The following is a 25,482-nucleotide window of genomic DNA, read 5'->3' as shown; positions in this document are numbered from 1 at the left end:
CGCCCGGCCTCCTCCCCATCCACCCCCAAAGAAAAGGTACTCAGTGGGCCCCGCCCCCCAGGTGAGGACACCTGTGCCGCCAGCCTGCCTCCGCCCTCCATCCTTCCCCCCATTTGCTACCTAGCCCTCACCCTTCTCCCCTCGCCCTTTTTCTCCTCCTCCTCCTCCTCCTCCTCTTCCCCTCCCGCTGCCCAGGCTTAGAGCACAGTGTCCCAGAGCCAGTGTCACCACCCAGCCCCACGGGAGGAAACTGAGGCCGGGAGAAGAAAGGAGGACCTGAAGCAGGCCGTCTCCTTCATTCTGCCTGACCGTCCCCCGTCCCCCCCACCATACACACACTCCCCTCGTCGGCCTGGAGCAGCGGGCCAATCCCCTGCCGTGTGCCCGCGGCCCTGTCGGCTGCAATGAGAAACGACAGGAATATTTAAGGACAAACAAGGTTTCCCAGCGCAATTTACGGCGCTTCCAGGCGGCCCCAGATGGGGCCAATCTGATGCTCGCCAGCAAATCCAATCGCATTTCCTTATCGGTGCATTATTTCAGGCGTTATCTGGCGCTGATGTGCTTATCAATTCAATTCCAGCCCGGCGGCGGCGGCCTGCCCCCCCTCAGCCCACCTCCCCATCCTCTCCGCCGCACCGCGCCCCCCCCTCCCCGCGCGCGCACACACACACCGAGCCTCGCTGTATGTGCTGGGAAGCTGCAAAGTAAACAGGCACCGGGCCCGCGGGGGCGGCAGGGGCCCAGGGGACCCAGGGAGGACGCTAGGCCAAAAGGAGGCCGGAGAGCAGGAGGGGGAGGGGGTTTCAGGCCGGCCCTCAGAACCCCCTCCCCAATCCAGCTGCCCCGCCCGCCGCGGAGCCCGGCAGAGGTGAAGGTGCCCCATTAATTCCAGGCTAAAAATGACAAATTCATCTTCGACGACAATTAAATGAAGTCGGTAATTGATGCTAATTGATCTTCGGAGGAGAGGGCTCCCCTCGGCTTCCGCCTCCTCCTCCTCCTCCTCCTCCCCCCTCTGCCCCAGATTCCCCCAGCACACACCGAGCTTCCCCCACCCTCAGCAGCCCCAAATACCCTCCCTGCATGCCTTCCCTGTCCCTCACTTCTCTGCCTGCCTGCCCTCTCCCCAGAGCCTCTCTCTGTCTCAGTTTCCATCTGGGTCCTTGAGTGCTTTGTCAATCCTGCTCTCCCGGGCCCTAGTGGCGGGGCCTCTCCCTCTCTGCCTCCCTCCCTGCCTCCCCCCCACAGGCCAGGCTTTGTCAGGCTCATGATCCCAGTCCCCCAGAGGAGAGCTCAGCAGGAATTTCAGCTGGGAGCTGGCCCCCGTGTTCCTGGAGGATGCCGAGGGAGAAGAGAGCGGCTCCCTTAGCATCCTCCAGAGGCTCCCTGGGAGGACCAGGACACACTGTGCCGCCACTGGCCCGAGCTAACAAGTCATCGAGTTCCTCCATGGGCCTCCCCTTCTCCGGCTCTCTGACTGGCACTGGCTCTCCGTATCTCCTCGCCCTTCTCTCTGGCCCTCCTTCTGCCCCACTTCCCCCTTGGGAAGCGAGAAGGGAGTTTGTCCATCCGTGCCCATCCCCAAGCGGGCCGGGGGAGCAGGGAAGCCCCAGGGAGGAGAGGAGAAAAATCAAGAGTTGGTATCAGCGCCTCGATAAATACACATGATGTGTTCTCCCCCCTCCCAGCTCACTTCAGCCACTGCAGATGCCTATTAATCCTGACAGACGCAGGCCAGCCTGGGTGGGTAATGCAAACTGATCCATCAAACGGCAGGCTCAGATCCCCCCACTCAGCGGGCCAGCCCCCAGCCCCCACCTGCCAGCTCCCGAGCCATGGGAGGCCCTACTAGACAAGTGTATTACATGGATAATGTATTGGACATATTAATAAAAATGCCTGAACAGCCCAGCCCTGGCCCAGCCCCGGCCATGACAGAGCACATATCACTGGCAGCTGAGCATGCTTGACACGCTGTCTTATCAGAGTGATAACCACGGCCTCCATCTCCCTGCCGCTTCCCTTCCGAGAGCCTTGCGTGGAGGGGACCGCAAGCATCCCCTGCCCCATTTTACAGATGAGGAAACTGAGAAGTCTCTTTCCCCAAGATCATGAAATCAGGGGTGTCAGGGGCAGAATTTGAACCCTAGTTTCTCCTCTCTTCCCCCACTCCAAATTCAATACTAAAGAAGGCTAGCTGCTCCTTCTTCCTCGACCAGACTGTCCCATCCATGGCTTCATGATTTCTAGGCCTTGAGTTCCAGGTTCTGGTTTACCCGGCCCTGCATCCTGAGCTGCACGTCCCATGTTCACTAAACTCAGTTCCACAAACATATTAAGGGCCCGCTACTGTATGCGCAAAGCCATAAGCGAGGGAGGAAGAGTGGATGTGGAGATCCGTGTTCTAGTCAGAAGATCACCTCTATGTTCTGGGTTCCAGGCCCAGGCGTAGAGTCCAGATGAGCCTCGTCCTTCTGGAGGCCCCCTTTCTCTCACCCCACGTGTTCAGGCTCGCTTGTCCCTGGGATCTCGGGGGGCATTTGGGAAGAGAGCCTTTTGGTGAGAGGCTGGCATCACCCCCTAGCCTGGGCTGGCACCGCCCGGAGACCTTGCAAGGTTTCCAACCCTCTGTGCCCCGCCTGCTCATTCTCTGGAAGGGCATGTCTGAGATCTGACACAGGTACCAGCCCCAGCCTGAGCAGCCCTTCCCTTCCATCTACTGCCCAGCACCAACAGCACAAACCCAGGCCCTTCTCAGGGGCCGTCGCCCTCAGGCACGCCGTGCCCATCCTTATCCTCCTCCATTTCAGAATCATCCAAGGGGCAGCTGGGTGGCTCAGTGAGTAGAGCATCAGACCTGGAGATAGGAGGGTCCTGGGTTCAAATTTAGTCTCGGATACTTCCTAGCTATGTGACTCTGGGCAAGTCACTTGACCCCCATCACCTACCCTTACCATTCTTCTGCCCTGGAAGCAATACACAGTATTGACCCCAAGACAGAAGGTGAGGGTTTAAAAAAAAAAAAAAGAACCAGCCAGGGCAGGAGAAGCCTCTCAGAGGAGGGAAGGGGGCTTGTCAGTTCTCTGCTCCAGTAGCTGAAGATCTGGCATGAGGAAGAGGGAGCAGATTTGTAGATTGGTTCTATTTGTCCCCAAAGGCGAAGCTGTGAACAATGTCAGGAAGATGTAGGAAGTCTGAGGCTGGATCCTGATAGGTCAGAGTTGTACCAAAGTGGAATGGGCTGCCTCCAGAGGTGGTGAGCTCCCCATCTCTGGAAGTATCCCATCAGAGGCTAATTGGCCACTTGTTGGGGATGGAGGAGAAGGTTCTTGTTTAGGTCCGGATTAGACTGAGCCTCCCATTAAGATTCGGTGGCCTTCCTTGTCCTCGCAGCCATCGTCTCCATCACTGTCTCTGCCAGTGAGGCCAAAGGCATGAGCTGCACACAGGGCCCAGAGGTCAGGGACCAGGAGGCTGGGGAGGGCTCCTCAGCCCAGCCGGATGAACGTGGCCCTGCAAGGCCCAAATAAAAGGACGGAGGAGACAGGCAAGAGCGAGGAAGGAGAAGGGCTGCGGCTCTCGGCACCCCCCCTCGCCTCCCTCCCTCTCCTCCAAAGTCTCCCCCTTCTCTTCCTCACTCCTGGGCTCACGCTCGCTCGCGCTCAATCAGCCGCTGTCAGACCTCCGGCCTCGGCATTTTGGTGAAGAATCTCTCGGCTAAAAATTGTTGTCAGTCCCATTTCCTGGTTATCAGCAGGAGGGCGGCTGCAGCCTCGCCCGGGGATTAGCGGCCCACGTCGGTAGGACGGGCAGAGCATCCGATAACGCCGCGGCACCGCCAGCCACCGCCTTGCCTCCCCCATCCATCATCTTTAGAGTTGACAGCCCCCCCCAACCCTACCACCACCCGCCCACCCACCCATCATGTCTGTCCTTGCCTAGCTCCCAGCTTCCTCCCTGGGCTGAATGGGCTACGGCAGGCTTGGGGGGCCGCCAAGGACAGAGGCATGTGCCCCAGAAGGACAGGGGGACAGGCGGGCCGGAGAGAGAGAAGAGTCAGGCTTAGGCCAAGGGCCTGGGGCTGACGGCTCCTCCCTGCTGGGCCCCCTGCGTTCAGCACCAAAGCCAGTGCCAGAAGAGTGGGCCGTGTCTTGGGCTTTGTCCGGTGCCCACCAAGGAGCAATCGGGGTGGCGAGGGGTGCGAGATGGTTGTACGACAAGGGCTGGATGGGGTGGCCGCTGAGGCCCTTTCCACCTGGGAGATGCCAGGCTCGAGGAGATCGGCGGTGTTGGAGGGTGTGAGGGTGGTCAGGGAAGGTGCAAGCAGAAACCGTGGAGCAGGGGGAAGCCAGGCGAGCAGGAGGTGATGAGGGTCTTCAAACCCAGCCAGCTGGCCACTCGAGATGGAGGAGGGATCAGATGTCCAGTGGGCTGGGGCTGGAGCTGGTTCTTTTAGGGGCCTGAGTGTCCCTGCCCACCCCAGCAGCCTCCAGGACAGAGAGGATCTGGGGGTCAGGGTCACGCCTATGGGGCCCGCTTTGGGTACAAGAGCCGCCGCTAACCCCCTGCCTTATCTTTGTGTGTCCCCCCGTCCATGTCTGTCCTCCTTCCTCTCTAGGTAAGAAGAAGGCGGCAGTGGCTGCAGCGGCGGCGGCAGCGGCGGCGGCGGCCCTATTTGACAGCCAGGCCCCCACCTGCCCCATCTGCCAAGTGTTGCTCCGACCTGGGGAACTACAAGAGCACATGGAACAAGAACTGGAGAAACTCACCCAGCTGCCCAGCAGGTAGAGGCCAGCCCAGACTTCCTCTGTCCTGCCCCCACCACTTAGATCTTGCCCAGGACGGGCCCTGAGCTCTGTCCCCGGCCCCTGGCTGTCCAGCTTTGCCCCTCGTCAGACCCCGGAGGAGCAGGGATGTTTGAGGAGCCGGCCTTGGAGGGAGGGAAGGAGAGTGGGGGCAGAGCTGGCACGAGGAGCTGGGGAGGGCCTCGCCCCATCCCTGTAAAGCTGCCCTGGAGAGGCGTGGGGGTGGGCTCAGCCATCAGGGCCCTTGGGGCCCAGGCCCTGGCTCAGTGGGGCAGGCATGAGCCCCCCGCAGCCCCCTCTGCTCTGCAGAGCCAGTGAAATCCCGCCTGATCGATGGAGCTGAAGAGCTCCTCGCGACGGGTCGATGGGTTTTTATCTGTCTCGGCCCGGCCGGCCGCTGACAGCGCGCCCGGCAAAGGCGTTCCAAGGGCGCCCCCCCCCCCCAAACTGCCTGGCCCTGGCACCTGACGAGGCTGCCTGATTTATCTTAATTTTTAATTGGAAAAAATTTGCGAATTAATTGATTTCCCGGACTTGCCAATTAAGGCTGTAATTGGGTGCGGGAGGGATTCCCAGGAAGGGTCACAGGGGTGGGGGGAGAGAGCCAGGCCTCCCCTCTCCCAGGCTCCCCCTCGTGTGTTCCTCCTGCCCATCACCCACTCCCACAGAGGCAGGGATTCAGGCACATAATCTCCCAACCAAAACAGACCGATACAGTCACTGCGGCCACCCAGTCCCCCAGCCCGAGAGCAGGATGCCAGACCCACCCCAGGCCCAATAATGACCCAAGAAAGGGCAGGGGTAGGAGGCAAGAAAATGAGAGGTAAAGATGGTGCTAGGACATCCCCAGGGGGGTATCCTGGTGGGGGGAGGCTGGGCATGGAATGATGTCTTCCAGCATCCCGAGCCTTTGAGCTCTGGGGGTGATACTCAGGGCAGGGCGAGACAGGCTGACCAGCTTTGGGGCTTCCTCAGTTTCTGGCTGGGGACCCCCATCCTAAGGCTCGGGGCTCCCAGAGGCAGTTATGAGACAGTCAAAAAAGACAGAATGGGGCAGAGGGCCACCTCAGACCCCTGCCCTGACCTTTCTCTCTGCCTTATTGAAAGCCTGGCAGGCAGATGGAGGCAATGGCACTGCTGGCACTGGGGCAGCAGCCAGGAGCCTAGCTGTGGCAGCCGATGGGCAGGCGCTGCTGCGGCAGCTCTGGGCCTCTGCCTGCCTCGGTGTTTGGTTGGGTAATGAGCTAGATAAACAATCCCCCCAATAGATTAAAGCTCAGCAGGGGGCGGAGGGGGAGGCTCAGTGCGGGCAGCTCCCTGCCTCTTTATTTCCAAGGATAATTCGGTGTAAATCACCTTAATTAAAAGTGCCAGCCTGGGCTGGGTGCAGGAACCGGTGCTGGGGCCTGCTCATGATTTAAAGCCCCCGGATCATTCGGTGGCAGGCAGGCAGCAAGTGGGGAGATCATCAGAGCTTCTCTCCTGCTCCTCCCTCCTCCTCCTTCCCACAGCCTCCATCTCCCCAGTGCTGCCATTCCCTGGGGGCTGGAAGGGAGGGCAGGAGAATGGAAAGGGGGGCTGGCATGGCCTCCGTCCTGAAGGAGTCCCTGGCCCATCCCAGGTGAATGGGAGGGGGCTCGGGGTCCAGCTGAGCCATTCATTCTCTGACCCTCCCCCTGTTCCACGGGCTTCGCCCAGATGTCCACTCTTGTCCTCTCTGTGCGTCTATGTGATCAGAGCTATGGGGTGGAGACGAGGATGAGGCCTGGAGGGAATGGGCCCAGTGGCCACGGTCCAGTGATGGTCTGCTCCTTGCTCCTGTCACTCCTGCTTAGTGAAAGGGAGATGACTGTGCATACGGATGCTAGGATTAAAGCCAGACTAGGCCTCCCACCCTTGTCTCCCAACTCAAGAGGAGGGGTATGGGGAGAATTGGGCTCTGCCTCAATGGGCCTCTGGCCTCAGAGCAGCTGCCAGCCCATTGAATCCAAAGAATTGTCCGGAGCCTAGCTTGGTCTGCGGGGTCATGGCTCGGGGGGAGGGGGGGGAGGAAGGACAGTTGCATATGTGCTCTAAGAGCCCCCTCCCTCCAGCTGCTGCCCTAGCTCCTGGAGGCCTGGAGGCCCTGGGACGTAGGCAGAGCCAGGGGGCAGAGGGAGACCCAGGGCCCGACCATGAACCGCAAAAGGGAGTCAGGAGGGCTATGGCTCCTGCTCCTGCCTTCAGCCCCCCTCCCCAGGGGTTCTGTGGAAACTTCACCTGCTTGTCTTCTTTCTTTGCAGCAAGAATGCCCTCCTGAAGGATGCCATGGCCCCAGGCACTCCCAAGGTAGGTGGCAGAGCCCACCTCAGGCACCCATGCACACACAGCATATCACATGCCCAGGTAGAGCCTCCTGCCCAGGCCCCAGGAGGATGGATCCTCAGAGAGCTCACTCCCTCCCTTCCCCCTGGCTGAAATCCCCTCAGCAACATCCCTGTCAAGAAGTTGTCTTCCAAGGAGGAGGAGGGGGAATTGGCTCCTTCTCCAGGCAGCCTATTCCCTATGGGACAGCTCTCAAGGTTAGGAAGTTCCCCCCAACATCCAGCCTCCACAGCCTCCTTGCATCTTGCCCTCACTACTCCCGGCTCTGCCGGGGGAGGTGGGGAAGCAATAAGGCTGATCCCTCCTCCACAGGGCTCAGCTTTCACATCCTGGGGGCCAGCTGGCAAGGCTCCCCTCAGTTTTCTCTTCTCTAAGCTAAAAAGAACTCCTGGTTCCCAATAGGCTTTTCCCCCCATCTCCCAGCAGGTGCCCTTTCTCTGGCTGCTCCCTGGACATTCCTTCCCCACCTGTCCCCAATAGTTCTCCCCATCCCCTGAACTGCTCTGGGGTTTACCCACCCTTGGAGTAGGCATGTCCTCCCAGCGTGGCCAGCCCTCTGCTCAACTACTCCTGGTGGGGGGAAAGGGAAGAGGGCTGGCCCCGGGAACTTTGGTTCCTAGGGGAGAAGGAGCTCCCCCCTGGATAGAATATTCCCAAGAAGGGATGAGCAGGAGGAGCACCTATCACGAGGTGGTACTGGGAGTCTAAATGGGGGCTGGGGGGTTCAGTAGGGCTGGGGGGCTGGAGACAGGTCTTAAAGGAGAGTCAGAGTGGGAAGGAAAAGAAGGAGGAGGAGCTGTACAAGCACCAAGGTGGGAGGGGTCCAGGCCTGGGGGTGGAGGTACTGCCTGGCTCCTCACAGGGCCACAGGACCCATCGAGGGGACAGACACTATTCTGGGGGCATCGTAGGAAACTGAGATGGGAAGAACAAGGCCAGGGTAGATGTCAGACCTTGAATGCCCAACTTTCCCCTTGGGGACATGGAGATGCCCTTGTGTGGCCTGTGACGGGGACCTGTTTGCCCAATCTGGGAGGGTCAGCCGGGCAGCTGTGTGGCCAGGCTGAGGCCGGAGGCCCAGAGACCCCCAGGAGGTGTTGCAATAGTCCAGACAAGTGTTTCCAAGGCAGATGAAATGGGGCCCCACGGTGGCTGGGGCTGCTCTCCCGATATGTACCCTCCTCTCCCCTCCCACTCCCGCTCGGGCCGGCTCGAGGTGGGGGCAGCCTGTCAAAGCCTCTCTCGTGAGGCTGCTAAGTGATATTTGGCCCTCTTTGGAGGCTGCGTTCAAGCCCTCCATCAGGCAAGGGACACTGTGCAGAATCCCACAAAAGGCGGTGGCGCGGTCAGAGATAAAAGCGGGTGCTAGCAGGAGCAGGCAGGAGAGGGGCTGCTCGGGTGACAGCCGCTGATGGATTGTTTAAGGGAAATAGACTCCCCGGCTTGGCTCAAGCCGCCCCCGGCAGCAGCCCCCACCCAGCACTTAATAGTTTCAAATGACCAGGCTTAAAAGGGAAGTGCATGTCAATGGCGCTCGCTGACCCCCCCACCCCCTCCCCCACATCTGGCCCCCTCTCCGCCACATCTGGCCCCTTCCTTCCCCCACATGTGACCCCAACCACTGGGTGGGGGGGCGCAGGGAGAGGAGCAGCCGGCAGGGGCGGGTCTGATGGCTAAAGTGGAGGCAATTTTGGTCCATTTTCTCAGTGCTGACAAATACCAGGTCACCCCCCCACCACCACACACACACACACACACACACACACACACACACACACACACACACACAGGCTTGAGAGATCACACACACAATTTTGTAAAAACAGAATGTTACACCTGCCCAGACTGGGGGTGGGGGGAGGACGGGAGAGACCCCGGAGCCAGCAGAACCCTTGCAGACGGCCTCTTTCGGCCCCCCCTTTTCAGAGACGAGGCATTTGTTCACTCTCTTTGCCCCACACCCCTACCCAGATGAATGTACAAATGAACACATGTGGGCACGTTTCCAGGCTCCAGGACCAAGACCCATGCCAAGCCAGCATCTGCTCACTCTGGCTCCCTGCTTCGCCACAGGGCCAGCCTTGGGGGAGCCGGGAGAGCGAGCTGGGTGCAGGGCACTTGTGAGTGCCCAGGAGGAAGCCAAGGCAGTGGGTACTGGGGCTGGGGGGGCGGTCAGAGTCAGATCAGGAGGAGGAGGAGGGAGAGAGGAAGTCTTGAACAAGATTGATGGTCTCGTTGCCATTAAGAAAAAAATTAGCCAGTGGCGGCCATCATATTAAAGGGTGAAGAAGCCGTGAATTATTTTCTTAAAGATCTTATCGCTTACAATGATAATTTTACCTTGCGAAAGGCCACTTTTAATGAGGCGAAGAGCCGGGCACAGAGTCATGATTTAATGCCAGCGGTTTTTTTCCCAAGCACATTTTCCCGATCTTGTGCCCGTGTTTAAAAAGCGCTGGTGACCTTTTTTTATTCCACTCGCCCCAGGTGTGAGGCGGCTGAGGCGGAGGGGGAGGCCCTGCCTCTCAGGGTTTATCACCTCCCCAGGGGCCCCTCACCTCTCCCTTCCACAAAGAGATAGATGGATGAGGAGGAGTGAGGGGAGACTGCCTAGTGCTGCCTAGACAGCTTCTGGAGGAGAAGGAGGAAGAGGGGATTAGCTGAAATCACCCACACTTTGGCAGGATCCTCTGAAGAGGGGCTGGACAAGTCCAGTGTCCCTTCAGGATTCAGAGGAAGAGTGTGAAGCAGGAAAGGAAAGGCCAGGAAATGGCCAGGTTTACACAGGTAGCACCAGCATCCCTGACCATCTGGGCCACCATTTCTGTCCCCAGTCCTCCCTGGCAGGGTCCCCGGCTGGCCAGGGCTGCAGCCAGGGGCCCGAGGATTGGGACAGAGGGGGTCATCGGGGCAGGGAGGGAAAGGCGGACAGCAGAGACTCTGGCTCAGCCTGGTGTGGGATCCGGGGCTCTCCTCTTGCCCTCCTCTCCCTTGGTGGCTCCACAACCCTGGGAAGTGGGGGAAGAAGGGCCAGGAAAGCCCGCTAGGAAAGATGGAGTCCCTGTGGAAGAGGAGGCAGAAGGGTGGGCCCGTGTTGCTCCCCCCAATGGATGCTCAGGCTCCTTGGAAGGTATTGGTCACTGAGCAGAATGGGATGCGTTTGCCCTGCTTCTCCAGGGGCCTGTGACAGCTCCTTCTGGCCAGGCTAGGAGAGCTCCACGGTCCCACCGGCCCTTCCCTCCTGAAAGCCGAAGCACAGAGCCCGTGGCAGCTCGCAGCCCAGCCCCCACCTCCACCCCGGACCCTCACACAGTGCCTGAGGATGCGGGCAGAATTCGGGTCACATCCCAGCCGCTCAGCCCAGGAGATAGAGGATAAATGACCTCTCTCTCTTTCCCAAATTGCTTTCTTTGGGCTGTCACCAGCGATTTCAAACAAGGGGGTGGGGGTGGGGGTGGGGCTCTGTTGGCGAAAACCTTCGGAGGGGAGGAAGGAGGGAGGATGAGGGGGCGCCGCTCTCTCCAGGCACCGGCAGAAATCCTCCCTCCTGGCCCCCCGGCCCCACCCGCGGTGCCCAGGAGGGGGATGCTTCGGCTCCGGGAGGAGGGAGAGGTCCAGGCACGGCCCGGCGCCCACTCCTGACCCAGGCTTAGCATGAAAGCACTTGCGCACAATTTAGAAATAGACAGTTTATTAATCGAAGCAGCGGGTATGCAGAAGAGGTGCTGAGATTGACGGCCCGGGGATTGGTTTGAGCCTCGCCTGTTTCCAGAGGTCATCTCAGAGGCTCAGGAATAAATGGGCCCAGCGTTCCGCCCCTGCCTACCGGCTAAAAACTAATACATAACGTTTAATTTACTGTCTCCATAGTGGGGCTGGCCATTTTTCACATAATAATATTGGATTAGAGGCATTCGTTCAAGAGCCAGGCAGAGAGAGCAGAGGGGGAGACAGTGATGGGGGAAGGAGCTCTAGGAGGAGAGGCACAGGACATGAGTTCAAGTCCTGTCTCTGTGACTTGATTACCTGTGTAAACTCAAGCAAGTTAACTTTACACATCAAGGCCTCGGTTTCCCACATTGTCAAAAAAGGAGGCTGGAGAGTGATCTCAGAAGCCCCTCTTATCTCTGAGCTCTGTGATCCCAGGGGGAGGAGGCTGGGGCTTTGAGTAGAAAGTGGGGTCCTTGGCCTTTCCCTTCTCTGTTGAACATGTTGACTAAGCCTGGCCTGGACCAGGGGCCCTGGCAAGGCCAGGAGCATGAGGCTTTCTCCCTGCAGACTCCACTGTCAAAGTACTGGTTCTCCCTACATTCTCCATCTCCTGACGCTGCTTATTCCTAGAGCCAGTCCAGACCAGGCAGGGCCCTTCAAAAAAGAGGGCCGAGTGTTTGGTACCCCAAAGGGAGTGATCCCAAGGGTCTGAGGCACCACCTTTAATCCCAACGCAGAGCCCACCGTCCTGGGGTAAGCAGCCGACCCCTGGCCCTTCAGGTATCAGGGTCAGCCTGGGTCAGAGCCATCCCAGATGGGGGAAGGTCAGCCTGGGTGGAGCCTGGCCTGCAAAAAAAATGGAGGCAATTTGTCTACAAGGATCTGAAAAACCATCATGAAGAAGAGGTGAGACTTCCTCTTCTGGGCCCCAGAGACAGGACCAGGGGACAGGGGCAGGTCAGAGAGGCAGGCCGAAGTTCCGTGTCAGGACAAACTTCCTACTGATTCCAGCTGCCCCGAGGTGGAGGAGACTACTAATGGGTTTCCTCTTACTGGGAGGCTTTGATCCAAGGCTAGGTCCACAAGCATTGATCAATGACACATTACTCTGCAAGGCTTGTAAAGCATTTGCCATGAGTCGTCTCCTTTGATCCCCAAAACCGGGAGGGACCACTGGAAGCCCCATTTTCTAGATAAGAGAATAGAATCAGGGAGAGAGTAAGCAACCTACCCAGGTCACAGAGCTTCTAAAGGTCTGAAGCAGGATTGGAACTCAAGTCCAGGCCCAGAACTCCAGTCACCGCATCACGAGGCTGTCTGATGAAATGAGATGATCTTGGCAAAGCATTTTGCAAGCTTTCTAGTGTTTTCAAAGGGTGAGCTCAGACGATTCCTGTTCTTGCATTTGGCCAACTCAGGTTGCCGGTGACACTCATCCCCAAAGGCCCTTCTGGAAGTTCTAAAGACATGCTGAGAAAATTGGTGTGGGGCAGGAGGGGGCAGGAGGGGGCAGGAGGAGGCAGGGAACAAATGGCATCCAGGCCCTGCGCAGCCAGCCATGAGACCCACATGGAGAGCGCTGCTTCCCTTGGGATGGGGGGCAGCCGATCAGTCATTCTTTCAACAAATCCTTCGTAAGGTACCAGAAGCCACTGGGCTTGGTATAAGGCTATAGAGACAACAGCGAGACAGCCTGGCCCTCAGGGAGCTTACATTCTATCAGGCAGAAATATATGCATGTATATAAACATACATATACACACATACACACACCACAAATATATACCATGTGTGTATCTTATATGTGGCATGTGTGTACCATACATAGTTCTTATATGATTGCCTATATAGACATCTATATACACCTATACATATATGGCAGCTAAGTGGATAGAGTGCTGAATCTGGAATCAGAAGGACATGAGTTCAAATCTGGCCTCAGATACTTATTAGCTGTGTGGCCCTAGGCAAGTCACTTTACCCTGTTTGCCTCAGTTTCCTCATTTGTCCAATGAGATGGAGAAGAAAATGGCAACCACTCCAATATCTTTGTCAAGAAAATCCCAAAGAAGATCAAAGAGTCAGATAGGTCTGAAACAACAGATCAGCATAGTGTATATATGTAGCCCTTGGAGCTGAACTTTATAGGAAACTTTAGAGGATTCTAAGAGTGGAAATTAAGAAACATCCCAAGCCTTGGGGACTCCCTGAACTATCTGTAAGAAGGCATGGGCACAGTAGAGTGCAATAAGTCTGGAAAGGTTAGTTACATGGAGCCAGGTTGGAAAGGATCTAATTACCAGATGGAAAAGTTTGTATTTTATTCTAGAAGTAGTAGGGAGCCACTGGAGGTCTTTGAGCAGAAGAGGGACATGGTTAGGCTTCTACTTTAAGGACTATCATTTTGGCAGCTGTGCAGAGGATGGATTGGACTGATGAGAGCCTGCAAACAAGGAAACCAATTAGGAGGCTGTTAGAATAGTTCAGGCAAGAGGTGATGAGGGTCTGCTCCAGGGTGGTAAGAGCATTAGAGGAGAGAAGAGGGTTTATAGGAAGTAGGTGAAGGTAGAAATGACAAGACTTAACAACAGATTGTACATAAGGGTGAAGGCATTCGAGGAGTTGAGGATGACACCCAGGAGGCAAGGCTCAAAGATGGCGCCCTCAATAGTAATAGGGAACTTGGAAAGAAAGAAGAGTTCAAAGAGGAAAGATAATGAGTATGTTTTGGACATAGTGGATTCGAGGTATCTCCGTGATAAACAAAAGACAGTCAGTCAATGATGTGTGTGGGTCTAGGGGTCAGGAGAGAGACTAGGGCTAGATATATGGACCTGGGAATCAGTTGCAGAGGGATGATCACTGAACCCAAGTTTCTCCTGCAAGCTACCTGACCTTTTGTCTTTCCATCCTCTCTCTCCTGATCTGAGATAACAGATAAAAGAGATTGATTGCCAAGCCATCAACAAAAATGTGCTGGGCATCGACTATGTGTTGGCAGGTGGAGGAAATCCCATTCTGGGAGAGGACCCTGCCTTTGGAGCCAAGACTAGACACCATTGCTTCCCAGATATGTGACCCTGGACAAGTCCTTTCTTTTTGCTATATCCTAGTTTCTTCCTCTATAAAATAGGGATGAGATTGTCACTCTCCCAGGAGAAAAAAATCTTTCCAGGGTAAAGCTGTGACATGAGACCCTTTGGGTCCAGCATCCTGGAGCTGCCCTTCCATTCAGATCCTTTAACATTCTGGTTCCTGGCACTGTCTTCTGGGTTTAGGTCTCTCGGGGAAGTGTGAGATGGAGAGAAGCCTCGAGGTGGGGAGAAGGAAGCAGGGGCACAAGAGCTGTGTTTATTGAATTCTGTGAAAGGCTGCCCCTGTGGAGGAGAGATCTTTGTTCTGTGGCCCTGGTACCCTGAGGGGATGGTACAGTAAGATGTCCTCAACATGGGAGCTGTCCAGCAATAGGGTAGGCTACCTGGAGAAGGGAACGAAAGGCTCCTGCTGACTGGAGGTCTTAAGGATGTGGCTGGACAATGCCTTGGCAACGTTCATGTTGTAGATGCTTGTTCAGGTCTGGATTAGACCCAATGAAGCTCTTTCCAGTTCAGTAAGCCCCCACTGTAGTCCTAAGGAACTCCTTTGTAACCCCAGAGCAGATTGCGAGCAGAGCCATCAGACCCAGGAAGATGAGCTCAGTAGGATTTCGGGGCGACCCTCAGCAAGTTGCTCTACTCATACCCCTGGCCCTGAACTTCAGGCTCTTCTCTTGCAATGGAGACCGTCCCTCCACTAGCTCCTTCAGAATCTATTGACACAAGCGCTTTCTCAGGCTTAGAATGCTCAGGAAGTCAAGGTATCCATGGCGGTGTCATCAACATCTCCACTTCTGGCTGGGGAAATCAGAGAAGACTCTCTGAAGGTGGTGGCACTGGAACTGGGCCTTGAAGATGGTAGCATATGACCAGACAGAGTTTGTTCTCAAGCTTATAGTCAGATGGGCCTCCTAGCAGAAGGGTCATTGACACCCAGATAGGGAGAGGACAAAAGGAGAAAACCCTTCCATGTGAGTCTCCATGGGAAGGTTATAGAAAGGGTGGGAAAATCTGGGTCCCAGCCCCTACCAACCTCCTCTCCTGTTTTTATTCTTTCTACAGTCCATCTTGTTATCAGCCTCAATCAAGCGAGAAGGGGATTCGCCTACAGCCTCTCCACATTCCTCAGATGACCTGCACCACTCTGACAGATATCAGGTGGGTCCCAGAACCTTGCATGTGTGCAGTATTCCCTAGCAGGGGGCAGCCTTCTGGGAAGGGAGCACATGAGCCCATTATTCCTGTACCCCAGAGCTAGGGGGTTAGGGGTAGGGAGGAGGAAGGATGTATCTGTTTCTGCCATCAACTCCCTATACCCCCCAACTCTGTCTCTCCAGAAGTAGGCCTGGGTGACCACTCCGACTTTTGGTATCACTCTGTACCCAGCACTTTAACTCCTAGTTAAAGAGATAAGAGTCAAAAGGGCAGCTTTGGGGTAAGCTGGGGAAGCAGTAAGGAGGGAATTCCCAAGGCCAGGCTGAATTTTTCAAGCTAACACACCTGCAGGCTCCAATAGGGGGTTCTGTAAGGCTGTCTAAAAGAGTTTCAAATTCCTGGAATACCTTTGTGAAGATAGGAAGGCAGGCAGGCACTGAGGAATCAATCCGTAGGCTTTGGCCCTGGTTACTCCCACCCCCACCAGAAGGGGCAAGGAGGAGACCAGAGCAAGGGAGGCTGATGACCATCATGAAGGATATTGTCAAGACCAGACTTGGCAGCCTAGAAGCCTCATGGCCCAAAGGTAAGTCTTACAGGGGTGTTAGTAGAGGGTTCCTGAGGATGATGGAAGCAAACCCTCCTTCCCTTCTCCCTCTCACACTAACCAGGGCTAGGGTCAGAGGAAAAGTCTTTAAGACCCTTTCTCACTGGCTTCTGCCAATGGACCAGAGAAGACGGAGCTTAGCCTGGGTAAGGCAAGAATTTGGGAGATCTAAATTCCAAAAAAGGGCCTGGGAATATTGTGAGAATTAAGACAAGGAACAACAGAGCAGCCTTGCATCCCTATTCCCAGGGAGAGAAAGCCCAAGGTGTTACATACAGAACTAGAAAGAACCTCATCCTTTATCTGTAGCTTCTCTGACCCATCTCTGCCAATAGACTCTCCATGTCAGTGAATTCACAGAGGTTTGGGGGAGCCCCCTCAGAGAGAGATAGTCAGAGGCAGAGAAATGGATACAGAAGGCAGAGAGGGAAAGAGACAGAAATTGAGAGACAGAGACAGACAGGGAGCAAAGACAGAAACAAAGAAAGACATAGAAACTGAGAGAATCCCAGCCTTTCTGAGTGGAAGAGACCTCAGGAGGGGTATCCAGACCTCAACAGATGAGCAGGAATCCTCTCCACAATATCCATGACAGTCCTTACTTGAAGACTTCTAATGATGAAGAATCATCTCTTTGGGATACCTCTGTTGTTGGACAGTTTTGTCCTTACATTGAACTTAAACTGGTATTCTTCCCAATTCTGCTGCGAGGGCCACATGACAGTCCTTTAAATTCTAAGACAATTATCATCTGTCCCTCCCTCTCCCCAAGTCTTCTCTTTTCTAAATTAAACATGCCTTATTCCTCCACTATTATTCTCATAGAACTCTCTAGTGCCCTCTCTCTCCTTCCCATGAATTTACTCCAGCTTTTCAATCAATGTCCTTCCTCAATGGCCACCTCAGACTTCAAGTAGGGCAATTAGGTGGCTCAATGAATAGAATGTTGGGCCCAGAGTCAGGAAGCCATAGCCTCCTGAGTTCAAATCTGGTCTCAGACATTTACTAGCTCTGTGATCCTGAGCAAGTCACTTAGCCCTATTTGCTTCTGCTTCCTTAACTGTAAAATGACATGGAGAAGGAAATGGCAAACCACTACAGTACCTTTGCCAAGGAAATCCCAGATGGGGTCACAAAGAGTCAGATAGACTGAGCAATGAATGAATGACAAGACTTCAGGCAGTAGTACTCCAAAGATGGTCTCTCAAAACCCACGTCCATGCCCTAAGGTGGCTCTTTATGCCTCTTGTGGTGCAACCTAGGAAAGCTTTGTCTATCACTTTGTTATTCTGCTGACTTATATTGAGCTTACAGTCCACTAGATTTTTTTTTTCAGAAGAGCTATTTTCTTTTGTCCAGGCCTGTCCCATTTTGTACTTGTGATGATTTTTTAAACCCAAGTAAAAGTCTTTACATTTGTCCCTATAAAACTTTATTCATCTTATGAGATTCAGCCCCATGCTCTAGCCCAGTGATTCCCATTCTTTTTTGGCCTACCGCCCCCTTTCCAGAAAAAATATTACTTAGCACCCCCTGGAAATTAATTTTTTAAATTTAATAGCAATTAATAGGAAAGATATATGTATTAATGTTTCTACCTTTTTCGTAAAATATAGTAAAGAAAGGTGTAAATTAGAAACATTGAACTTTGAAATTGTGAAACTATTTATTGAACTCAGAATAGAATGTAATACAAAAAAAGTTAAAACATTCAAAATCCCAAATGCACCTGTGGCCATCACCTCCTTCCCTGGATCGCTGCAGCACCCACCAGGGGGCGGTGGCACCCACTTTGGGAATCACTGCTCTAGCCTGTCTATTAAAACCTTGACGTTGGCATTAGCATCTTAGCTCTCCCTTCTGGTTTAGGGTTCCCTGCAAATGTGATTAGTCTATCAACCAGCATTTAAGTATCTACTATGTGCCAAGCACTGTCCTAGGTGCTTGACATATAAAAGCAAAAGGGAAATGGGCCCTGCCATTAGGAAGCTGACTTTTTATGTAGGGAGGGAGAAATTTATTCACAGAGAAGGTAGTAGGTAGAAGAGTGTATGCCAACAGCGAACAAAAGATACAGTGATTTTGCAAGGGCAGGATGTATATATTACATAAGTAGGACTAAACTGCACAAACCTAATCCAGACAGATCCCTGAGGCACTTCACTGGAGACCCCCATCCAAGCTGACACTGGAGTTTTCATGATGATTCTTTGGATCCAGTCATTTAACTAGTTTCAAAGTCACCTAAACCTATCCTCCACGGGTCCTCTCTTCTGCAAGAATCGCATTAGTAAGGCTTTGTCAGACACTGTAGCTAAAGCATTTCCCAGATAGATCAGTCTAGAAGTCCTGACAAAAAAGGAAGTCAAACTGATCTGGCCACCTCTGGCCCTGATGGAGCCTAGCTGGCTTCTTGTGATCCTCTTTCCCAGTGTGGATATAGAGAAGCATCCTGGACCAGTGGAAAGCCCTCTGGGCTTGAATCACCTACTGGATTCTTTCTAGCTCTGTGACTATGGCAACTTCAGTCTATTTCGTCATCTGTAAAATGTAGGGAATAATCAGTCACACCTATTCCCCAGGGTGGTTGTGAAGATGAAATGAGATCCTGTCTATAGAGGGCTTTTGGTAACCCTTAAAGTGCTTTAGAAACACCCTCTCTTATTAATTGCTCCCAAGCCATCACTTTATAGGGACCACTCTAGGAGGCTGCCAGTAACTGAAGCCTCCCCTCTTTGGAAAAATCAGGTAATGTTTGCCCTTCCCCAGGCCTGTGGCATCTCTCCCATCTTCCCTATGCTTTTAGGGATTAGCATCAAACAATTCAGAAATCTCACCTTCAGGAGTTGAGGCATTATTATTAGTTCATCTGGCCCAGGCAGGTTGAATTTGTCCAGCTCTCTCTTAAGCCCTGTCTTGCCTTCTCTATTCCAAAGATAATCCTTTATGGATCAGAAAATGGAAGCATTTTATGCTCTCCATTAGCCATCATCTCATCCCTCCCACCATCACTGCCCCAATCCAAACCATGGTCCCATCCCTTTGTCATGGTCCCTCTGTAACCACACAAGCATTGCCCCAGGGAGGTCTCCACCGTGCTTCTCGAAGTCCCTTTCCCTTCTGAAAAGGCCACACTGCCCCAGCCTACCCTCAATCATATGGTATCCCAGAGATATTCAGAAAGAGACAGAGAAAGAAACAATGAGTAAGACAAGCAGTGAGGGAGAAACACAGAAACTGAGAAGAGAGGGACAGATAGGGGAGAAAGATGGAGGACAGAGAGGTAAGGAGAAAGACAAATAGCAATGAAGGAGAGAAACAGAACAATAGGTGAAGGAATAAAAAAATATTTATTAAGTACCTGTTATGTGCAAAGCACTGTGCTAAATGCTGAGAATACAAGTAGAAAATCAAGACAGCCCCTGCTCTCAGGGACCTCAGGGTCCAATGGAGGAGATTTCAGCTAAGTCTGATAGAAAGGCCCATGGAGGTAGTGACAAGGCAGGGAGATGATAATACATTGTCTTGGATATAATTTCCACTGATAAAATCATAGCCCTTTCTGATGTTGAAACAATTGGCAAGGCCAAGGACTTTGAGGGTGAGAGCTTTCTTTTCCAGGGCTTCAGTTAATGTAGGTCCTAAGAAAGTGGGCCAATGTTCTAGTAGAGGCAGTTGCCAGATCCCATCTGTACAAGGGCCACTTCCCTGAATGGCAGCTATGGAGTAAGGGCTAGAAAGAGGACTAGTAGCCTGGGTATGAAGGGCTGCTCTTTCTGGGGCTCTTGTACTCACGGTTCTATGCTGTCCCCATCTGAGGCATTGGGGAGATGGTTATTGACACGGTGGCTGGAATATAAGGCAAAGGAAACTAAGGGGGAGATGATTGTGTATAGCATAGAAGAGAAAAGGTTAGGATGGCAGCAAGAGAAATGGAAAAAAGGGGAGAGAAACACCTTCATGTCTCAGATGAACAGAATAACAAAGGAAGGGAGAGAGACAGAAAAGAGTGGGGAGAGAAGAGACAAAGACAGGCCTTCAAGAGAAAGAAGGGGAGGAATGCAGAGAGAGAAGAAGCAGGAGAAAAGAGAGATAGAGAGAGGGGTGGGACAGGGTGAGAGATAGGGAGGAATATAAAAAAAAAGATTGAAAGAGTGAGGAATCCATGGGCATCTAGGTGGTTCAGTGAATAGAGAGACAGGCCTAGAGATGGGAAGTCCTGAGCTCAGATGTGGCCTCAGACACATTAGACTCCTAGGCACTTCCTAGCTATGTGACCCTGGGCAAGTCACTTGGCCCCCGTACCACTCTTCTGCCTTGGAACCAATACGTAGTATTGATTTTAAGATGGAAGATAAGGGTTTAAAAAAAAAGAGTAGGAAACCCAGCAAGAGAGCAAGAAGGAGATGAAGGAGAGACATTCATTCAGCAAACACCGATTAGACAGATACGTGCTATGTGCTGAAGAAGACATGGCTCCTTCCTTCAAGGGATTTTCAATCTAAAGTGTGCTAGGGCCTCAATATGGAGAGCCAGAATACATAGCATTGTGAGTTAGGTACACCAGAACGGTATAGAGAGCTTTGTGGAGGTCCAGACACAGAAGTGGGGTAGTCAGGTCATTGCCAACTGGCTCAGAGCAGGCTTCTTGAAAGATGGGCCTAAATACAGATCCGGATTCATTCTAGGACAAGGACAAGGAAGGCATTCCAGGGAGAAGGGCCAGTATGAGCAAAAGCCAGCGGAATAATTCCAAGTATGTCACAGAGAATTGGTCAGTGTGACTGAAGTATGGGGTACATGGATATGAATGAGAGCAGTGACTAAGGATCTATTATGTGAAAGCGAGGCCCTGGGCTGGGGGTACAAAAAATGAAACAATCCCAACTCCCAAGGAGCTGACATTCTAAAGAAGAAGACAGCAAGGACATATATATGTATGGATTGATGTTCAGTCATGTCTAACTCTTCATGGCCCCATTTGGGGTTCTCTTGGCAAAGATACTGGCATGGTTTGCCATTTCCTTCTCTCATTTTATAGATGAGGAAACTGTGGGTTTGGTAACTTGTTTGCCTAGGGACACACATCTAGGAAGTGTATGAGGCCAGATTTGAACTCAGAAAGATAAGTCTTCCTGATTCTAAGCCCAGTGCACATCCACTGCACCACCTACCTGCCTCCACATATGAGAATATGGAGCATAAATATCAAGAGAATAAGGATCGCTATCCATAAAGCAATCAGTCACAAAGCAGTTGGACAGACAGAGGTGCTTGAACTATTCTGAAGGAAGAGATTTTACAAAGTGAAGGTGAGGAGGGACTGGCTTCTGAGCCTGAAGGACAGGTCAATTAAGGAGTGACAATTGAGTGTGAGGTACAGAGAGAAGGTCTGTTTGGCTGGATCAGAGTGCAGGAGAGTATAGTGTCCAATTAGCCTAGAAAGAAAGGTTGGGACCAGGCCTGAAAGTCTTTAAAAGTGAATTTTAGCCTGAAAAGTAAATAATAATGAGGAGGAGAGATGACATTTACATAGAGGTTTGAGGTCTGCAAACTACTTTTCCTGCATTATCTCATTTGACAACGACAACTGAGGGAAACACCAGGTCACAGAAGGCTTTGAATGTCATACAGTGGAGTTATTATGCTACTTGAGAAGAGCTAGGGAGATAGACACTAAAGAGTTTTGAGCAGAGAAAATTGTTACTCCCCAAGGACCTCATTCCTCCTCAACTCAGGCCTTCTCTCCATCCTCAGTCAAAAGGAAAAGAATTTGCTGCATGGAGGCCTTGTTCCAGTCTCTATGGGACTAGGAATGAGGAAGTCATGATTCTTACCTTCACAGGGCTCATAATCTAGCAAGGAAGACTGACCAGATACAGATGATGACAATGCAGACCACTGAGCTGGACAGGGAAAGGCCCATGGAGGAAGGGGGCAAAGTCAGAGGAACACTGGAAACTAAGGAGCAAAAGAGGAACAGGGAGGAGACTCAAGGTGGCTTCCTAGGGGCGGTGGTACCTGAGTTAGTACTGGAAAGAAGAGGCAGATACCTAGGAAGCTAAATGGACAAAGATTCAGAGGCAAGAGGTAAAACTAAGAGTTCAAGGAGCAGCATTTAGCCTTGTTTGACTGAAATATTGAGTACCTTAAGGGTACCAGAGAGAGGAAGAACAGTTAGATTATCACAATAATCTGGCCAAGAAGGGATGAGGAACTAAACTGGAAATCCAGAGGTGGGCATCCTGAAGCTCCCAAGTGAAAGGGACCCAAGAGGATAACATCCTTCTATCCCACCCAAAATGGTAGTGCAAATTGGTAAGCTTTCCTCCACCTATTAGCAGATTAAGGTTGGGCACTTGCTTGACGGGGAGTAGGTAGGACATGCAGACTGGATAGGAAGCAGGAAGTCGCAAGTCTTGTCCTCCAGAAAGACAGCCGGCTTTGTTACCCTCCAGGTCCACACATCTAGCTCTGGTCCCAGCCCCAAAACAGAATCATAAAGGTGTGGGGGGTCTGCCCTGGAATGTAGCAGCACTAGGTGGAAGGCAGATGCCAGGCCCAGAACAGACGGCTGAGACAGTGTCCAGGGCCAAGGTTCTGTGATGGGAAGTCAGGATGAAGGGGAGGCCCCAGGACAAACAAGACCCAGACAGAGGGCTAGTACATAACTTCTGAGGAGGGTGCATCCACATGGACCCTGACAGGAACCTGGCCCATGACTGGCAAAACCAGATACATGAGGTTCCAAGAGATGAGCTGGGGCAGGGTCAGACCAAGACAGAAGCAGGCCTGGCACAGCAGACTGGCAGGCTGAAAATACCTTCTAAGGGTAGCTCAGGCTCAAACGCATACAGACTCTAGACTAGCAGCCCAGAGTTGATCCATATTGGTATATGTTGGCTGGGAGGTGGAGGGTGGGGTCAGGCCATGTACATGCACTGATACCACAATGCTACATCCTATTCGGAGGGGCAGGGGTCAGAGGCACAGACCCCGTGTTGATAGAGCATATTCTAAGGAGGGTGGCCAGACATCCCCCCACGGCGACTCCCCCCCACCCCCACATAGCTTATACACACATGGATACATCACATTCGGGGTAGGGGAGGGTCCAATCCCCCCACGGCTGACCCTCATGGATCGCCCATTCTAGGAGGGCCCCGGAGCGGGGTTATAGACTAGCAGATCCGCTCGGAGTGGGGGGAGGGCGGGAGGCCGACTCGCGGCCCCCTGTGTTTTTCTCTCGGGCTACATGCCACCCTGAAGGTCCCATGGATGCGTACCACCGCCACCCTCAGCTCCGAGCGAACCGGGACCCAAGGGGCGGAGCCGGCCCCGCAGGCGCTTCCCCACTGCCCGCGCGCCGCAGCCCCGCCCACTCCGGGCGCTGCCCGTGACCTTTCACCCCGGGCGCGCGGCGGCAGCGGCAGTCACATGACGAGGGCCAACATGGCCGCCGCCGCTGCTGGGAGCTGAGGCGGCGCCGCCGCCGGGCAGCCGCGGGGAATCCGCCCGCATCGGCGGCCTCGGGGCTGGGCGGGGGCCGGGGCGGCGGCGCAGGGGCCGGGGGCGGCTATGCCGAGGGCCCGGAGCCGCGGGCGCAGCGGGGCGGCCGGCGTGGGCGGTGGCAGGAGGGAGGAAGTAGGTTTGTTGACACGGGCCGGGCCTGGGGGGGAGGGGCGGGGGCGGCCCCAGGGAGGGAAAGGGGGCTCCGGGAGGGCTGAGGAGGGGGGGTGAGCTCGTCGGCATCCCTCCGCACCTCCCCCACCTCACTGTGCTTCTCTCTTTCTCCCCGCTCCGCTGTCGCCTCCGCCGCGCTGCCCGCCCGGATTTCCCCTCAGACCTTCCTGAGAGTGAGAGCCAACCGGCAGACCCGGCTGAATGGTGAGTCTGGACCCGAGAGCCCTCCCCGGCCTCGGGCATCCACCCAACCCGTCCGCCGGCTACTGACACGGGGATCGCGAGATTGGGGGTTCCGGAGGCCGAATGAACTCGTATTGCAAAAGGGGAAACTGAGTCCCCGAGCCCTTGGCGCCTCCGGCCAGCGGCCAGATGGGACTTTAGAAGTTACCTAGGCTTGCCCTTCTTTTTACAGAAGGAGAAACTGACGCCTGAGGAAGTGAACGATCTGGTCCAAGGTTGCTCAGTTACTGTGCAGGAGAACTAGTATTCCTACCTCAACCCTTTGCCTCTAAACCCCCTTCCCTGAGGGCACACTGGGTTAGCATCCCAAACCTTGGCTTGCTGATTCCACTTTCTGGGAACAATAACCTATTTTGGGGATCCCCTCAAGGGGCCTGGGAGTTGTATGCACACACCCCAAGATTCTAGAATCCCTTTGTCCCACAACCCTGACAGATTGTGGGGAGGCCCTAGGCAGCTCAGAAGGGACTCCTGTTCCCCTCTCTTACTGGCCTTGTCTCTATGGCCTTATCTCTTGCAACTCAGGGCCCTGGACATGATGGCAACTTGTAGTCCACCTTCCAGGGCAGGGAAGGCCTGGGCCACTGACTGGCAGGTTGAACTAGGGAAGGCACTGCCCCCCTCAGTGCCAGAGCTGGCTGGCTCCCTTAAGATGCATCACTTGAGGGAAGTTCTTCACTGGGTATCCCTTTCCACACCAGTCAGATCTTGGGGCCAAGTTCAAAATCAAAATATACTTGGTGCTGGTAGGTGGGTGCTGGCAATACAAAAAGACAAAGGAAGCTATCTTTGCCAGCACAAAGCTTATGTTCTACATGTGCGGCAGGAACATGTGTGCATACAGTAAACAAACTGAAGATATTTACAGAGTGGTTTCAAGTGTCTGGGAGAAAGTTGTGTCTTAACCAGCGAGCTAAGGATTCCAAGAGGCTCGAGTCAGTCAGCATTGAGTTAGTACCAGCCACATGCCAGGCACTAGGTATACAAAGAGATGCAAAGATCAATCCCGACCCTCAAGGGGCTCCCAGTCTAATGGGGAAACAACATGCAAACTGGGGGATAAACTGGAGGTCATCACAAAGGGAGATATTAGTATTTGGAGGGCAGCTAGGTGGCACACTAGGCCTGGAGTTGGGAGGACCTGAGTTCAAATGTTCTCAGATATTCGGAGCCTCAGATACTCCCTAGCTGTGTGACCTGGCAATTCACTTAACCCCCATTAACTGACTCTGTCTTAAGAGTTGTTACTGAGACAGAAGATAAGGGTTTTATTTTAAAAAAAAAAAAAAAAAAAAGGTTATCTGGAAAGGCTTCTAGAAGAAAGTAGAATTTCAGCTGATACTTGATGGAAGTTAGGAAGCAGAGATGAGGGAAGAGAGCTTTCCAGACCTGGGTCACTGCCAGGGTAGATCCCCAGAGTCTGGAGATGGCACGGCTAGGCCAGTGTTATTGGATCACAGAGTGAGCAGAAAGTGAATAAGGTGTAAGAACCCCAGAAAGGTAGGAAAGGGCCAGGTTCTGGAGGTTCTTTTTTGAATTCAAAAACGGAAAAGTTTCTCAATCTTAGAGGTACTAGGGAGACATTGAAGCTTATTGAGGGGGCCAGGAAGGAGACAGTCAGATCTGTCCTTCAGGAAGATCACTTTGACTGCTGAGTGGATAAGGAAACATGAAGCAAGCAGGCCATTGCTGCCATCCAATTGAGAGGCAGAAAGGCCTTTACTGGAGGGGTGGCAGCATAGCTGGAAAGAAGGGGGTCTATTTGAGAGGTGTCAGGAAGATGAACTCAAGAGGCAACTGATCTGGAGATAGGCAG

General features: G+C 53.6%; 1 protein-coding gene across 2 annotated transcripts in view; it reads left to right on the top strand.

Moving 5' to 3' along the window:
- RNF220 (ring finger protein 220) overlaps positions 1–25,482 on the top strand; it is a 236,111-nt gene that overhangs the window by 185,707 nt on the left and 24,922 nt on the right. Inside the window, exons 3-6 of one of the 2 annotated variants that reach the window (XM_044676029.1) lie at positions 4,622–4,787; positions 7,091–7,136; positions 15,041–15,136; positions 23,585–23,627. In XM_044676029.1, coding sequence (XP_044531964.1) covers positions 4,622–4,787; positions 7,091–7,136; positions 15,041–15,136; positions 23,585–23,627 — 351 coding nt within the window. Of the gene's footprint in view, positions 1–4,621; positions 4,788–7,090; positions 7,137–15,040; positions 15,137–23,317; positions 23,385–23,584; positions 23,628–25,482 lie in introns of those variants that run through there. The other variant, XM_044676030.1, reaches the window with a different exon arrangement.

This window comes from Gracilinanus agilis, chromosome 4 (genome assembly GCF_016433145.1).
Source record: "Gracilinanus agilis isolate LMUSP501 chromosome 4, AgileGrace, whole genome shotgun sequence".
NCBI classification, from domain to species: domain Eukaryota; kingdom Metazoa; phylum Chordata; class Mammalia; order Didelphimorphia; family Didelphidae; genus Gracilinanus; species Gracilinanus agilis.
Note: the sequence above shows the minus strand (reverse complement) of the source record. Positions and strands in the feature narration are given on the sequence as shown.